The 17,102-nt window shown below is 46.1% G+C and overlaps 1 protein-coding gene across 9 annotated transcripts in view; it reads right to left on the bottom strand.

Annotated features, from left to right (window-relative positions):
* Positions 1-16,873, bottom strand: part of ptpn12 (protein tyrosine phosphatase non-receptor type 12) — a 38,582-nt gene extending 21,709 nt beyond the window's left edge. For 5 of the 9 annotated variants that reach the window (XR_008397815.1, XR_008397818.1, XR_001814546.3 and 2 more), the window contains exon 1: positions 16,408-16,873. Coding sequence is in view for 3 of the 9 variants with exons in the window: in XM_053685664.1 (XP_053541639.1) it covers positions 16,408-16,506 (99 nt within the window). In the remaining 6 variants the exon portion in view is untranslated. The remainder of the gene's footprint in view (positions 1-16,407) is intronic. The other 4 variants (XR_008397816.1, XR_006983640.2, XM_053685665.1 and 1 more) reach the window with 2 other exon arrangements.
* Positions 16,874-17,102: the final 229 nt, after the last annotated feature.

The raw sequence follows: 17,102 nt of genomic DNA, 5'->3' as shown, positions 1-17,102 counted from the left end.
TCCCTGTCCCCCTCCATCTCTCTCCCTCCCCATCTCTCTCCCTCCCCCCCTCTCTCTCCCCCTCTCTCCCTTCATCTCTCTCTCCCTCTCTCTCCCTCCATCTCTCTCCCTCTCCCTCCATCTCTCCCTGTCCCCCTCCATCTCTCTCCCTCCCCATCTCTCTCCCTCCCCCTCCCTCAGTCTCTCTCCCTCCATCCCTCTCTCTCCCCCTCCCTCAGTCTCTCTCTCCCTTCATCTCTCTCCCTCCATCCCTCTCTCTCCCCCTCCCTCAGTCTCTCTCTCCCTTCATCTCTCTCCCTCCATCTCTCCCTCTCTCCCTTCATCTCTCTCCCTCCATCTCTCCCTCTCCCCCTCCCTCAGTCTCTCTCCCTCCCCCTCTCCCCATCTCTCCCTCTCCCCCCCCCTCCCTCAGTCCATCTCTCCCTCTCCCCCTCTCTCTCTCCCCCTCTCTCCCTTCATCTCTCTCTCCCTCTCTCTCCCTCCATCTCTCTCTCCCCCTCCATCTCTCTCCCTCCCCCTCCCTCAGTCTCTCTCCCTCCATCCCTCTCTCCCCCTCCCTCAGTCTCTCTCCCTCTCCCCCTCTCTCCCTTCATCTCCCTCTCTCCCTTCATCTCTCTCCCTTCATCTCTCTCCCTCAATCTCTCCCTCTCCCTCCATCTCTCCCTTAATCTCTCTCCCCCCCTCCTCCAGTCTCTCTCCCTCTCCCTCCCTCTATCTCTCCCTCAGTCTCTCTCCCTCCCGCCCTCTCTCTCTCCCCCTCCCCCTCCCTCAGTCTCTCTCTCCCCCTCCCCCTCCCTCAGTCTCTCTCCCTCTCCCCTTCTCTCCCTCCATCTCTCCCTCTCCCTCCCTCCATCTCTCCCTTAATCTCTCTCTCTCCCTTCATCTCTCTCCCTTCATCTCTCTCCCTCCATCTCTCCCTTCATCTCTCTCCCTCAATCTCTCCCTCTCCCCCTCCCTCAGTCTCTCTCCCTCTCCCTCCATCTCTCCCTTAATCTCTCTCCCCCCCTCCTCCAGTCTCTCTCCCTCTCCCTCCCTCTATCTCTCCCTCAGTCTCTCTCCCTCCCGCCCTCTCTCTCTCCCCCTCCCCCTCCCTCAGTCTCTCTCCCTCTCCCCTTCTCTCCCTCCATCTCTCCCTCTCCCTCCCTCCATCTCTCCCTTAATCTCTCTCCCCCCCTCCCTCAGTCTCTCTCCCTCTCCCGCCCTCTCTCTCTCCCCCTCCCTCAGTCTCTCTCCCTCTCCCCTTCTCTCCCTTCATCTCTCTCTCCCTCCATCTCTCCCTCCCTCCATCTCTCCCTCTCTCCCTTCCTCCATCTCTCTCCCCCTCTCTCTCCCTCCATCTCTCTCCCTCCATCTTTCTCCCCCTCCCTCCCTCCCTCCCTCCCTCCCTCTCTCTCCATCTCTCTCCCTCTCCATCTCTCTCCCTGTCCCTCTGTCTGTCTCCCCCTCCCCGTCTCCCTCCCCCTCCCTCTCTCCGTCTCTCTCCCCCTCCCTCTCTCCGTCTCTCTCCCCCTCCCTCTCTCCCCCCCTCCCTCTCTCCGTCTCTCTCCCCCTCCCTCTCTCCGTCTCTCTCCCCCTCCCTCTCTCCGTCTCTCTCCCCCTCCCTCTCTCCCCCCCTCCCTCTCTCCGTCTCTCTCCCCCTCCCTCTCTCCGTCTCTCTCCCCCTCCCTCTCTCCGTCTCTCTCCCCCTCCCTCTCTCCGTCTCTCTCCCCCTCCCTCTCTCCGTCTCTCTCCCCCTCCCTCTCTCCGTCTCTCTCCCCCTCCCCCTCCCCGTCTCTCTCCCCCTCCCTCTCTCCGTCTCTCTCCCCCTCCCTCTCTCATTGACTAAAAAGGATGTGCTGTAATAGAGCTCTCCTTCCTCAGTTACACAAACTCTCTTGCACAATGGAAGAGGAAATACAGCAGCAAGAGCCTCTCTCCACCCTCGCTGTACTAACATGAGCTTCTACGGGTCATTCTTTCGACTCCGCCGTGCATCGTTTTACCAACAGTAACGGTAAAGATCACAATAATTCATGCAGTCAGGCCAAATCCCAGATCTCTCCCCGTGTTCAGATCAGAGGAACACAGCGTTGTGTAGAACCGGTCCAGAGCACTATAAAGCTCAACAGCACTCAGATATCCTGCTGCATAATGATCAGAGGCTCTAATAAGGGTCTGTGGGAAAGTATTAACCGTCCTCACCAGGATGAAGCCCGGTCTTTCTGATGAAGGGCAAAAATGAGGTTCGAATGGAATCTCATTGTGGCTCCAGGAAATGAAACCGAATCCAATCTGGAGGTGGTGAGAGATTCCCAGCGTTAATGACGACTGAGCTCTTTGTCTCTTTCCGCTTTCAGACCGGCCACGGAACAGAGGAAATTGTGGTGGTGTCTGTGCATGTGTGGTAGAGCAGAAACGGCTGTCAGCGCCGAGGCAGAACAATAACCTCCCTACTGGCTCATCAGCTGCTCTTCCTCCAGTTCGTCCCTGCTGCTCCCAGAGACAGAGGTTTTTACAGACATGTGGGGAGCGTTCAGTGACCGATCGCCGCGAGTGCAGAAGTACAGCTTAGTGAAACGATGAGCACTTCATACGAGCCAGCGAGTGAAGACCCGGGTTAAGAGCTGCTACCTAGAGTACAGCTCAAGCACTCGCGCACCCCGGGCAAGGTGACGACAATGCCGCTCCTCCCAGGCGTTTTGAAAGCGTCACACCGCTGGACCGCATCACGCGAAGGCAGCGTGCGTAGATAAACAAGCCGGTAAATTTCAGACGACTGAAAGTTCGACCATGCCGTCTGTAAACGAAACATCACATCACCCAACACAGCGCTGCTGAATTCTTGGATCTGATTGGTCGGGAGGTGATTAATAAGTGCCGGCTGCAAGAAAGGACAGGATTATTTTAAAGCACACCTATTACAGTTCCGAAAAGTACCCGCTACCCCTGCACCTTCCACAGCACCATCTACCTGATCGGACTGTCCTGGTGTACGTCACGCCCGGAGTCCTGTACGTCCTCTTTCAGAGTACACGCTCAAGCCTTATAACAAATCCCTTACACGGCAAAGTTATTAGCTGGCACAGGAGGACAGTAAAACGCCAGACGGACCGAATCGACAGTAATCTGGTACGATACGCGCAGGTGTTAAGAACTCTCCGAAATTCTTGTGCGCTCTCGCTTTCGGTCGTGCGAACACCTAGAATATTTCGAGGTCGTTCACGTGAAACGATCTCTCAGCCAGCATTAAGCAGGTTCTATATATTTAACACCGGATTATTCGATCTATTTGGGATGGGGGCGGGGCAAACTTTCAGTACCTTTTTCTGGTTGTTTATTTAACGTAAAATCCACAAAGTGAGTGTTACAAATATAAACTCAGACTAAAACTTTACACAACTGTTTGTCCAAAACAGAAAAGAACCCAACGCGCACACACACACACACACACACACACACACCCCAGACTATATATTACTAATTTAAGACTGTAGTTTAATTCGGCGCTTTTTGTGAATCCATAAAAAAAAAACAATGCATAAGTACTTATACATAATATAAATACTCGCGCTCCTACTGCAGGTCTACACACGCACTTTTTAAAATCATCAATTATTATCCGTTTAATCGAGTAGTTCTTGCAGCTCTAATTATTATTATTATTATTATTATTATTATTATTATTATCCTCTTAAACCTGAAATGGTGGAAATGCTCGTTTTCCTCACTTGGGTTTTCTGGATGATTAAAAATCATTTCATTAGTATTAATCTGGGGGAAGGATTTATTTATTTATTTATTTTTAAACCGGCCGTTCATTCGGTGCAAAATTTTTTCGTCACCAGGACTAAAAGCCGCACCCCGAGGTTTTGTCCGTCAGTTTATCCAAATTAGATAGCGGTGGTTTTTCCGCCATGCAAAAGCCATGCATGGGCGACACCAGCGCGTTCGGTTAGACCGTAGCTTAACAAACCCTCATGATTAACATGTCTTGTGAGGGCTGAACTGAGACCATGTCATCATCATCATCATCATCATCATCATCATCAGTAGCATCATCAGCAGCAGCTAACAAAACATTTAGCATCTTTAACAGCTCTACTGACTAATCTAATCCGATCTGTATTCACTGCCCAACTCCACTAACAAATCAATTGCAATAAGGTGTTTTTTATTATTTTAAAAACACACAAGAATTGTGAAAATTGTGGATTTCAACGGATCTTTCTTTCTACCTATTAATCTAATAATAAAAAAGTTCTTTTTTTTTTTTTTTTTAAGTAACAATTTAATTTGCAGACTGCAGCAGAGTACCATGCTTTTACTTTCTTTCTTAGTGATCAGTGTTTTAGTTTTGGCTGAGAGAACATTTAAAAAATAAATAAATAAAAAACACTTAAAAAAAAAAAAAAAACCCCAAAAAAACCAAGAGACAAAGAAGGGAAAAAACAAACAAACAAAAACACCAAACCAAGAGAACAATACAAGGCGCGCACAGAGCCGCGGCGTCCCGCGGGGTCAGAGAGACAGCAGCGTGAGGAGGACACATGGCAGAAAAGAAAGAACGAAAGAAAGAAGGGCTGAACGTCGAGTTTCTCAGCAGGGGGATTTTTTATTGAGCGAAACACAGGAAGTGGGATTTGCGAGGCGGTCTTCAAGCTGCGTACGCTGCACTATCGCGTGCTGTCTAGAACAACATAATCCAAGCAGTCGTTTGCAGCAGAGTTCTCATCATGACGTGCGATTTCTAATCCGGGACACTACACGGTCACATGACCGGCCGTCGGCGCGAATCCAGCCGAATCACGTCTGCACCTCTTCTTCCTCCTGTGCAGAGTATTTTCACTTTCGGGTTAAAAACATGCAGAGAGTCGGCTGAAAGTAACAAAAAACAAAAAAAGTTGTTGTTTTTTTAGAGACTGTCGCTCATTACAGTTTAATAGAACTAGTAAGTTTAACGGATAAAGCTATCAAAAGAACATGGTCTTAGAATGCATCACTGTTTATTTTAACCACGAGTCTAGACGACGGTGATGTTTATACCGGCGCATCAGACCGAAACGAGTCTCAAGCTGTGATCGGACGGTCTGATTTGATCCACGTGTTGTCAAGTCTCCTCTCTGCGCTCGTCTACTCGACGCGATCTGCGGAGAGCTCGGGAGGGAACTCGGCTCCGGTAAACGGCGTGAGGTTCACGTGTATGAATCTTCCACGCTTCCTGCACGTGTTCGTGGTTTTTTTTCGTTTCCCTGAATGTGTTGAGCGCTCACTTTTTGTCATTGAGAGGACCGTCAGGATGCACCTCGTCCTCGGGTTTCTTGGCCCGGTCGATGCAGTTTAATGTGCGCGAGGCCTCTTTCTGTGGGTTTGAAAGCAGGTTAATGCGGTCCAAACGAGCGACACGCAAACCTCTAGTGCAAGACGGCGCAGTCCTTCAGCGACACGCTGCTCCGTGCAAACGTCTCGTTCAATTTTTTAACCGCACGTTACACTGTCGTTGTACACGGTGTTCAAACCTCCTCCTTCTACGGTGTATGATCATCAGTCCTTACTGGATATCAGCGAGGCCTTTCCTAGCCGTCTAAAACCTCTGGGAATACCACGGGATATCCTGTGAACTCCGGCAAACAACAAACCACGGTGTGCACCGGGGCCTCCAGGAGGAAAAAGGGAGGCACACTGACGAGACTGCAGCTGCGTCATCCCCGGCTCTCTCTGACACCCAGTCTCCTGTGGGGGACGGGGGAGGGGACAGAGTGGAGGAACTGCTACTCACAACGCAACCTGAATGAATGCTGCGGGTTCTGTTTCACGTACCCGACAAACCCGCGTCTACACTCCCGACTCCCTCGCTTGGTCCATGCGCACCACCCTCAACATCCCACAGCAACATCTGCTCTATCTGAGGAAAAGTCAATAACGGTGTTTACAGGAGGAGGGACGCAGACAGATCGCCCAATAGAGCGGAGACGCAGGGACGACGTCAGTCTGCACCGGTTCCCTCCACGGGAACCCGATCGGATTTTCACGTAGACGTTTGGATTATTGCGAAAGATCATCTCTGTGATCAACAAAAGTTTACAACACGAACACGTCCTGTCCATCAAGATCATGTTCACAAACCAACACAACGTCTATGAAGTCTGGAGCTGAGACACAATCTCCAGATATAAAACATCTAAGCGTACGCTATAAGCGAACCACACCACGGTCGCTCCACCTCAACGTCACACGAACTTCATTTAAAACATTCTCCAGAATACGGCTTTACTCTGTGGATGAATCTTCATCGTGTTTTGGGGGAGCTGTGCGCAGCAGACCCGAACCGGTTGATCCGCAGAGACGTCTCCCGTCCGGCGTGATTCACGCGTTTAATATCCCCGACAGCGTCTGCAGTCGTTTAGCAGCATGTTAGCGTCATGACTTCCCCTCTGAAGTGACGCTGACTTTGTTTACTTTCTACATGAGCATTTGCTATGATTTCTGTCCTGTCTCCGCCCCCGTATTGTCATTGGTTGTTCCCGTATGTGTCATCATTACTCTCAGCGGTTTTGTGTTCACCCTTAATCACGTTCGTCATTTAAACCCCTGGTGTCTTTGTTCGGTACGAAGTATCGCATGAGTTTTCCGCGTACCGAGCCTTTGTTCAGAGTTTCACGTCTCATAGTTTTGATCCTGGTCTCGACCTCGTCGTTTGATTCTTGTTTACGCCCGTTTGCGGATCACATGACCTTTCGCTTGTTTTTGACCACGCTATTGCCTCACGTTTTGGATTCGTCTGCCTCTCTTCGACATAGCTCTTATCTGCACTTGCATCCGTCCTGAACTCTCGTTACGTGACAGTTAGCAACCGAATTGTTCAATACACATAAAAGCTTCTTTAAAAAAAAAAAATCATGAGTGGGGTTTTACTGGCGTATTTTATGTCGTAGAATTAAACGTGAAAATATTTGGAGCTTGTGTTCACCACGGATCTTATTTCAGGGTTTTAACCGAAACCCCATTCGGAAAACCCACTGACTTTGGGAAGGAACCGGACGTGCTGGGATGCTAACTCGTTTCCGGGTCTTGGCGTACGGAATGACGTCATCCCTGTGGCGCTCCACGCTGATTGGGTGTAAGTTTAGGAAGCGCTCGATTTGATCTGCAGCCGAGTTTTCTATGAGCAGAGGACGGACTTTAACACCGCAGTCGATTATGTTCGTGTAATCGTGGGCAGTGAAAATCGTAATCGCGAGCGATATTCGATCAATTGTGCAGCCCTACGATATACAACAAAGTTTCCTGACTCCGTGTCAATCCGTACGGCTTAGAAACCTGAAGCATTAACTGTAGCTGGTGTTTCCTTCCTCGCTACACTCGACCTCCACTGGGCCACTGCTCGTGCTAGACGTGGACCGATAGAGGATTTTACCGGTACCTACCTGCCCATAACCGACGAATCGACCGACATCACTTGAGGGCGCTCTAGAGTCGTATAACAGGAAACACAACCGGTGTGGATTTCCACTGCAATCGATTTATCGGCAAGAACGATCGATCGGTCGACCTGGAGCTCACACTACATCCAGCTTCGTCTTCATCGCTTGCTCCGTTTTCACTGCTGCACGTTCAACACCGTGCTCTGGTTTCGCCGCATCACCGCCTGAACTACACGGGGATTTACACTCTGCATGATATCGCGCTGCCAAGCTTTGCTGTGACGTCAGGTTAGATTAGATTAAATCGGACCCCTGCGACCTTTTACGTGGTTTCTATCAATTGAACCCCGGGATACACCAGTACGAGTTTGCCCGATTCACACGCGTGTGTTGTAAACGCTCTGCATATTAACTGACCGGAAGCGCCTGGAAGGCCCGCCCACGTCACACGCGCCCTCATGGAGCTCCCTCGCTTTCCGTCAAGGAAAATGGAGAACGTTTTGAATTCGTTAATGACAAATAAAATCCACTGGCGGTATAAGAATATACTTATTAGCTACAGCAGCAAAAAAAATAAATAAATAAAATTTACTGACTTTTTTTTTTTTTTAAAGATCCACCATCCAGCTGAGTCGACGGCACAGCTGGTATTAGTATTACACCCTCGCCTTCTCTCTTTAAAACAGGAAAGGGCGGAAACGGTCGCTTTCCTGTCTTTTATTAACGCTCTGGACGATTAAATGGTTAATCGCAATGATTTAAGTGATAAACCGCGAGCAGAGAAAAAGCTCCATCACTGTATGTTTTTCTTAATCATATTACACAACTGCAATATTCTGTCCCTGAGCAAGCTCAGCTTGCGCAATACCCCCTCCCCTCCCATTTGTGAGGACACGCCTCATGTTGCTGTCTCGTAGGTTCTCTCTGCACACGTCCGAGTGAGATACTGGTGCGTTAATATCGCACCGTTTCTCTACACAAGTCTTGATGAACGTCGGTTACACTCCAGGAGGCCCGAGCGTCTTTACTGCCGGAGACGAAGAAGCAGACGTGTGCGGGAATGCTCGAGTCGTTGATGTACCTGCCATCCTGCCAGGTGAAGGGGAGCGCCTGACTGACGTCACCTAGTAACGTGCGGCGAGCTGGTCGGTTAAGTGAGGTAAAGTCAGCACGTTCTGCGTGTTCATTCTGAAAAGACACTAAACCACTCGAGTCCCTCCAGGATTTTAAGCTTTTTAAGAAAATTACCGCAGATTCGCGCCAAGACGCGTCACTCATCCAAAGCCCTCTTGGAGTCACGTGCGTCGACCTTGAACGCGAGGACAGCTAAAACAACCTCGTTTACCGACAAACGTCCACGGCCAAAGACCACACCCCTGCGATTTGGCCAATTCAAGCAGTTCTCCACCAAAAATAAATAAATAAATAAATAAATAAATAAATCACTCAAACAAATTTTAAAACAAGTTGCAGCAAAATCGAGCGTTTTTGGCCGCGACAATCGCAAAAAGATTGGTCACGTGCTGAGTTTTAATAATTAGAACTAATTAGAATTAATAATATAATGCTTTACTTGCGGTTTTTGTAATTCCTTCCATCTTTGAGAATGGTGATCCTGCGTTTTTGCTCGTCCCTACCGCTTACCTCTACGTTTATAACCGAATCTACGCTGGATAGGAAAAGTCTACACACCCTTGTTTTTATGACGTAAAAATACGCAACCAAGAAAAAAATAATAATAAAAAATCACCTTCAATGTGATGTAGCAACCAACGAAATTCAAGTGGAAGCAAACAAATGTTTTAGAAAACATTTATATATTTAACAAAAAAAAAAAAAAAAAAAAAAAAACGGAAAATTCTATTCCAGGCTTCTTCACAAATCTGCTCCAACACCGATCAAGTCTCTGAGGGGGATCTCCCGTACACAGTCTTCCCACAGGTTTCAGCACTTCATCAGAAAAACCTGCGCTCTTTATTTCTCTCTTTAATATCCTCAGCAGTAAGAGGTGGTGAAAGTTCAGTATTAATGCACGGCGTCTCGTTAAACAGAACGCTCTGGACAGAAGTCCTCCATCGGAGGGTTTCAGGAGGTTCACGACAGTCTCACAACAACGCTCTGCTTCACTGGAAGCGGTGTACTACGCTGTATACAGTGTGTCCCGAAAGAACTCTTCATACGGAGGGGAAATGTCTCCCAAATTTCTCACACTTCGTTTTAGATGCTCGATTTCCCCCCCCAAGAACGCCTGTGACAAATGAACGTCTTGAACTGGTTCTCGTGGCGGGATCGGGAAGCTGTTGCGAGGTTGCGATGAACTTTAACAGGAAACGCAATACACGACAAATTCATAAAGACTGGAAGTGTTGGGGACGTGTACGTGTATGCATACGCCTAGAAATAAAGATGTCGCTACTGGGACAACATTAACAGCAGCACTCGATCGGAAAAAGCTAAAGACCGAAAGATCATGTCATGGAGAGCAGACAGATCTGGAGCGTTACACATCACTGACGGAAGCCTTCCGGATCTTTTCCACGTCGCCGAATCGTCTCCATGTTAAAAATAAATAAATAAATAAATAAATAAATAAATAAATAAAGAGAGCAAAACGTGGTCGGGCCAGATGATAGCTCGCAAAACGAACAGCTTCGGACATTTTTTTTTTTTTGCGTTCCTGGACCTCTACCTTCCTGAAGACCTCAGCTCTCACTGTAATGGTGTCCCCCTGACCGTCTAAATCACCGCCTTCAGAAGCTCTTGAGAAACTGAAACGGATGAGGACCTGCAGGAAGGTCGGTCTCGAGGAGGAGGAGTTTGGCGGCCAGCGCTGTAGAGCGATTTCAGAGCAAAGTTGCAGAAGTACATCATATTTTGTCTCCTCTAATAAACTGAAAAATAACCAATAGATTAAAAAAACAAACAAAAACAAAGTGGGTACATGTATGAGATATTACGTATGATCGGATACAAAAAAATAAAATAATAATTTCTGTCTCAGGTCTTCAACCCTAATATTATTTTAGGTATTATTCTTTAGGTAATGTTATTACGAGGTATTATTTATTGACGAAGAGTTTAAAAGATCATCCGCGCAGCGTGCGAGTCATCCCTACACGCGTATACACTCGTCCGAGTTTCTTTCAGCCGGCTGTTTACATGTTCTGGCCTGGGAATGAACTCCACCCCGGCTGTAGCTGCTCTCGGTGCTGCCGCTTGCCCTAAAAGGCTAAAGGGAAAAGGAGAGGACGGTCGCTGTTGTCACGGCAACGTCGATCTGCAAAACCGAGGAGGAGATTCGGAAAAAATAAATAAATAAAAAAGCGCTTCCTTTCCAAAAAAGTGCCATTCGACTCGAAGCTCAGGAGAGAAGCTCCATCAAACAAAGACAGTTTATCCAAATGTTTTTAAAAACACGACTCGGCATCTCATTACGTACAGCACGCGTTTCATCTGAACTCTAAACTGAACCGATGCCGTTCTCGCCGTCCTGCCTTCGCTTACGTTCTGCCTTTTCTCTTTTAAACACAGAGTGGAAAGCTTCCTGATTTCACTTCAGCGATTTAGCCCGGTGCTTTATTTCAGGAGCTGTAAGACGACGACGTTAGCTAGTAGTGAAATTACAGTCAGCAATACTGTTTATTCTGTTGAGCTTGCGGTATGGGATCTGCTGGTACGACACATGAATACAGGACTCTCGTGTCTGCGTTTCTAATCTGACCCGATGGGGGTTTTGTTCATAACCTACTTGTGATGACCTGCTTTTTATAGCTATTTTGAAGTGTTTTAAAACCGGTGCTAAAATAGTAGCGAAAATCTAGCCAAGTTTAAGAGCAGATGCTTTTCCTGGGGAAATCCAATATAAATATATAAATAAATAAGTGCTACAATTGTAACGGAATGGTCTTTTGAGACGGTTTATATTTGCACGCGATTACTTTTGATAAACGCCGATGGTTTAGTGCAGCTGCTCGGCTTCTAAAAAACGCCGGCGCTTCGGAAGTAAAAACACTAGATCTGTTTTTTAAACAACCCTATAAACGCCACTGCGCGGTAGGGCTGGGTGAAATAGTGATATAATATCAATATCATGATCAATTCTCTCGATAATTCATTAATTAATAAATCATTCAGAGCGGCTTCGTAAAGTTCCACGGCTGCGTTGTGAAGTGCAAAACTACGCTCCGTAGACAGCTTCTGTGTGCACGAAGGTACTCGTGCGATATATCTTTGGAAAGCTAGGATTCTTTTGATTCGACTGATATAAACCGTTTCAAGATATAATCACGACAGCAGCTACAGTCAACGTCTGTCAGACCACCAACATACAAACACACACTTACAAAACTGAGGCAACTTACCTATGAAGCCCCCCCTACTGTAATCCACTGATCCAGAACCTCCCGGAACACTCGGTACACTGACAAAACGTCCACACGATTCAATCAAGTAAAAATATTTAGTCCAAAACACATTATTACATCATCAGTAAAATACCTACGGACTGCTGCTGCGGCATTTCAAATTACTGACGTGCCTAATCTTTCACGTATTCTCCGTTATGACTTTGGCTCGGCTTGTAAACATTCCTGGCCGCTGCACTCTGACCTTTCGATCCGCATTTGAACCAAGAACCGATTCTGAACCAACGGGAGCTTCCATGTCCCGTCCATAGCCTCCAATAGCCAATGAGAGTCAAGGTTGAAAGGGAAGTGCCTTCCCCCTTCTCCTTCGTGGAAAACCTCGAGCCGATTGCAACCGACAGTGTGTATGACCGGCGCGTCGTACAGCCAATGAAATTCTGAAAAAATACGATACGCTGCATTAGGGGTTTGAGTTTTCATCGCGTCGATTTAAAGCTGCCTGACCAGTGGCGAGTGTTCCGTCTTTCCCGCACGTAAAAACGTGTATACGGTCACAAGTGTAGTTTCGGGACTATGACTGACTTCAGAAGGTGAATTACAGCGAAACGGACGAGGAAAAGGATATAATAAATATATCATAAAAACTGTACATACAATGTGATGTGATCGATATATATATATAAAAATATATAAATAACCATATATTCAGACATAAATAAGCTTTAGTTTAAATTATGAATATACATTTTGTAGACTGCTGGATACGGGATATGACAGCTCTTAGCGTCATCTTTCATTAGGGCCAAAACGATTAGAAAATGAAGAGTAGTAACCTTTTTATCCCAGGTGTGTGTACGCGTTACTGAGGGCCCGTTGGAATCTCCGAAAGGTGATTTTGGTAAAATGTTCGGATGTAACCTTAGAAAAAAAAAGTGTGTAAAATATTCATTTTCTTTGGTATCATCATCATCATCAAATTTGAACTTGGACTACTCAATACCTGTAGCGCTTACAGCGATTCTGACGTCTGGGGAAGAAAAAACGTCAGTGTGTCACCTTTCAAACGAGACCAAAACCATTTACGTGCTCCAAATGGTCCAAGAACGACTTCGGGTGCGCCTGAGAGGCGGGTAGGCGTTTTCCGCTCATTTTACAGGATTCTTATGAGGTTAAAATTCTGTATTTTCTGAAATGTTAAAATTGTATAATTTAATTTTTTAATGTTTTTTTTTAAATTATTATATATGGTGAGACATATTGTGTATCCTAGAATATCAGGACATATTCGGAATACCACCCACCCCCTACTGTGTGGTGTAACAGGAACACACTGCTGGCACTGGGGAGGAATTTGGGAGGAGCTGGTACTGTACACAGGGTGGGTCGACAAGCCTCAAACAAGCTAAGAACGAAATAAATGATTACGGACATGTTCCTTCACATGGAGTCTAAACCCTGAACAGTCACTCAAGCTAAGATGTTGTCCTGACTCGAGCCACATGCTGGTCTGTAAACACTAAACGGCGCTGCGTTTAGGCTACCGTTCCGATAACCGTTAACAAGACAAGACGACAAACAGGCATTTAATCATTAGAAAACCTCCACCCACTCACTGCAGTATTACTGGGAAAGTCTAGGACGTTATGGTTCGAGCACACAGTGTTTAAAAATAAATAAATAAATAAAAATAAAATTAAGTAGCCTACACTTCGGCTGGTTTGTTCACCAACAGACGCTAGGTCAGATCAGCATTTCAGGAACAGCTTTTATACAGCTAGCTTGGGGAAAAACTCATTATAACGATCATAAAACAGGGAGAAAATAGACCTCTTACATCCCGCAGCTCTCGACACAACTCACTAACTACTCACAAGGCAAGTAAATAAAAATAAATAGAAAGAAAAAGAAAAAAAAAACTTTGTCAGTTCTCCGAACCGCGTCGAGGGCGTTTAAACAGCGTGTAAAAAAAAAACAGAGTGGCAAGAATCACACTGCCCCATGCTCAAGGGCGGAGCAGCGAACAAACCAGATAATGCGGTTGCCAGATAGGGTATATTTCCAAATATTCTGCAACCACCAAGATCTGTTTGACGGCAAATAAACAGAATGAAATCTAATAATGTGTCTACGATGTACAGAATTATTTCTACTGTAAGGTATATTGCCACGTTTGGGCGAGTTTTAAAAATTTTTTTTACCAAGTTTGCTTGATTTCCGTGATCGCAAAACCACGACATACTGGAGGACCTGTCACAATGACTGGGGGGAAAAAAGAAGAAGAAAAATATTTTTCTCCACAATGCTGAATTTTTTTTGCACATTTGCTGAAACATGGCAACCCTGCTTACCGTTATTAGCTTGCACATGGGAAACACAGCTGCTGAATCGAACACAGCCGGACAAAGGCACGCGTAAACCCTGTAAAAACGGAACTGCTAGACTGTACGATGCACATGGACGACTGAACGCCGTCTGCTACGGCTTGCTCCTCGTCTTCATGTTCCCAGCGTCAGAAAATCTGTGGTCACGAGCCGCAGCTGGTTAAGAGGTTATTCGTGTCCTAAAAGGATCTTGAACCCTTTACTAAGAGAGAAACCACAGTTCTGGATTCTGCTTTCAAGAACAACATTCCTGTAACTCGACAAATGTTTTCTGACATTAACATCCAAACCCCCCACCCCACACACACACACACACACACACACACACACAGAGGAGATGGAACCGATTGATGTAGCCTAACATACTAACACTGATCTCTCAAAACACCTGACATACTGACAAGGCTGGACATTTACAATCCAACAGCTCGCCGGATTAGAACACAAACTGATACAAGGGTTTTTCCTCAATACAATACCGACACTAATACACGCCCTTAACTCACTCGCCATGGCATAGCTTACGAGTTTTACATTTATTGAACTAGGAATTTTCCTTAAAACTGCAACGTGTTGGAACAACAGTCCGTCCAAGCCAGCTGTCTTGCTCAAGAGACATTTAAAAACATATTCCTTATTCCTAAGCATGAAAAATGAAGTCTCTCACATATGTGCAGAAGAAAATAAGTATCAATTACGGCTGGGCGATGCGACTATTTAACATCGACACTGTGATACAACACGTGCTTTCTGGAGATATCGTGGATATTGAATTTATTCGTTGTTGTCGTTTTAAACACCTAAGAAATATTGAACAGTACTGACAAGAACGCGACACTACTGTCCAGCGGGCGAATGTGTCGGAAAACCTATTCGTGATACTGTACATCAGAGAAACGCCTCGGAGAACTGTAAATACGAGGGTTTCTCGTCATATCGCACGTCACGAATATGAATAATTGAAGAGCAACCAGTGCGCCTGCGTTTCACATCATCAGCTAGGGATGATTAAAAATGTTTTTCTTTTTAAATAAACGAAACAAACTTGTATAGAAACCACAGAAAGTGCTTCCAGGGTCAAAGTTCAGAAGAATAAGTGTCCATTTCCACCAGCACCAGAACTACAACTTGTTAATTGCTTTATATATATATATATATATATATATATATATATATATATATATATATATATATATATAGAGAGAGAGAGAGAGAGAGAGAGAGAGAGAGATAGTTAGTTTTTCCTCCAGTGGATGATTTAGATTGAGTGTGGTTGTATTTACACCTATTAAATCTGTCTGTAAAATGTTCTGCATTTGAATAAAAGTGAATTATTGATCGATGCTGATGTGATTAATGATGTGTGTTTAGAGATGCTGGTGACGCCATCTTGGGGGGGGGGGGGGGGGGGACGGGGGACTTTTAATGGAAGTTAGATGACATCATCTAAAAATACTGGTTCTTCATTCCACAAATAAAGTTCATTCCAGTTACAACTTCCCAAGGATTACAGGCTGAGATTAAAAGCGTAATGCTAGCCGTGAACATGTTAGGAGAATGGGTCTGCTCTGTTCGGGTGAAAACTCGACTGGTGTTTGAAAACAGTCCCAGCCGCAGTGTGTGTGTGTGTGTGAGAGAGAGAGAAAAAGATATATATATATATATATATATTTCAGCTTTACACACTTCCACAACAACAACAAAAAACCGAGGCTGTTTACTGAACTGACTCGCCCTGAACACGCTGCCACCACCGGATATCTGTCCTAGTTTTGAGGAGACATCTTGTCTAAAAGAAGACCGAAAATGATCTGAAACCAACACCTGAGGCTTCGGGACACTTGTCTATGTATTAGCATCTTTGTTGTCGGGAAAGAAAGCGGCAGCAGGAACAGGGACACTAATGTAGCGTTAGTTTGTAGCAAACAGCGCGAACGCTTTGATGTCGGAGTCGCTCACACTGAGGCAGTGAGGCAGAGGAGGAGAAGTCCGGAGGTGAAAGACACACGCAGGAGTGATGTTTGATGAAAACTGATTTAAAAACGGCTCTGTTTGAGGAAGAAGAGAGGTAGGCCTCAGGAGAAGCCTGGTAGCTGGAGTTAGGGGGAGGCTGTGTGTGTGTGTGTGTGTGTGTGTGATACAGATATAAAGTAGCGACACGGCTCTGTGAAGTGTTAGTGTAGCAGACAGGAGCTGGGTGTGTTGTTGTGTTGTGGTGTGGTGTGGTGCGGTAGCAGGAGGATCTGCTGTGCTCTTTCTCACCATGAAGTCCGAGCCGAAGTTATCCTCTCCTCTCTGTTCCCCGGATCGCATGGCGTGAACCCCCTGAATGAACTTCCTCAAGATATTCGCCTGATCCATCCTCACAAGTCCCTGAATATCGGCGCACAGGCCGAGACGTAGGTACAAAATATAAAAGTACAAAAAAATCTCTGTGTATATATATATATATAGAAAAATAAATTAAATAAATATCTTCACGACGATTAATTCCAACATCTTTATGGATCCATGCTCCTCTGTACTCCCGGATGAACACGCATCAGCTGTGAGTATCTCCGCTTTCACCGCAGCACGTCGGTTACTGTTCTGTTGTTGTTGTTGTTGTGTGTGTGTATATATAATATATATATATATATACACAGTATGTATGTGTATATACACATCTACAACCATCGGTTCACCCCTCCCTGCCTCCACACTGCCACATTACCAACTAAACTCAGAAACAAAACTGTCTGGACCGCCCAAACGCCGCCACGACCCAGTCCCCGCCCTCCGCACACCACACTGTGCTGCAATTGGACAGCGACGTGCCAACACTAGCGTATGATTGGCTACAGCTCTGTGTCTATCAAATAAAATGAGCCCTTCCCAATTGCCAATTGTGAGATCTGGCTGTCCATCTGGGCATGACGTCAGCAAGGTTATAATTGGTTGAGTCCAGTGTGGGCTTC

Source organism: Ictalurus punctatus, chromosome 14, assembly GCF_001660625.3.
Source record: "Ictalurus punctatus breed USDA103 chromosome 14, Coco_2.0, whole genome shotgun sequence".
Taxonomy (NCBI): Eukaryota; Metazoa; Chordata; class Actinopteri; order Siluriformes; family Ictaluridae; genus Ictalurus; species Ictalurus punctatus.
Note: the sequence above shows the minus strand (reverse complement) of the source record. Positions and strands in the feature narration are given on the sequence as shown.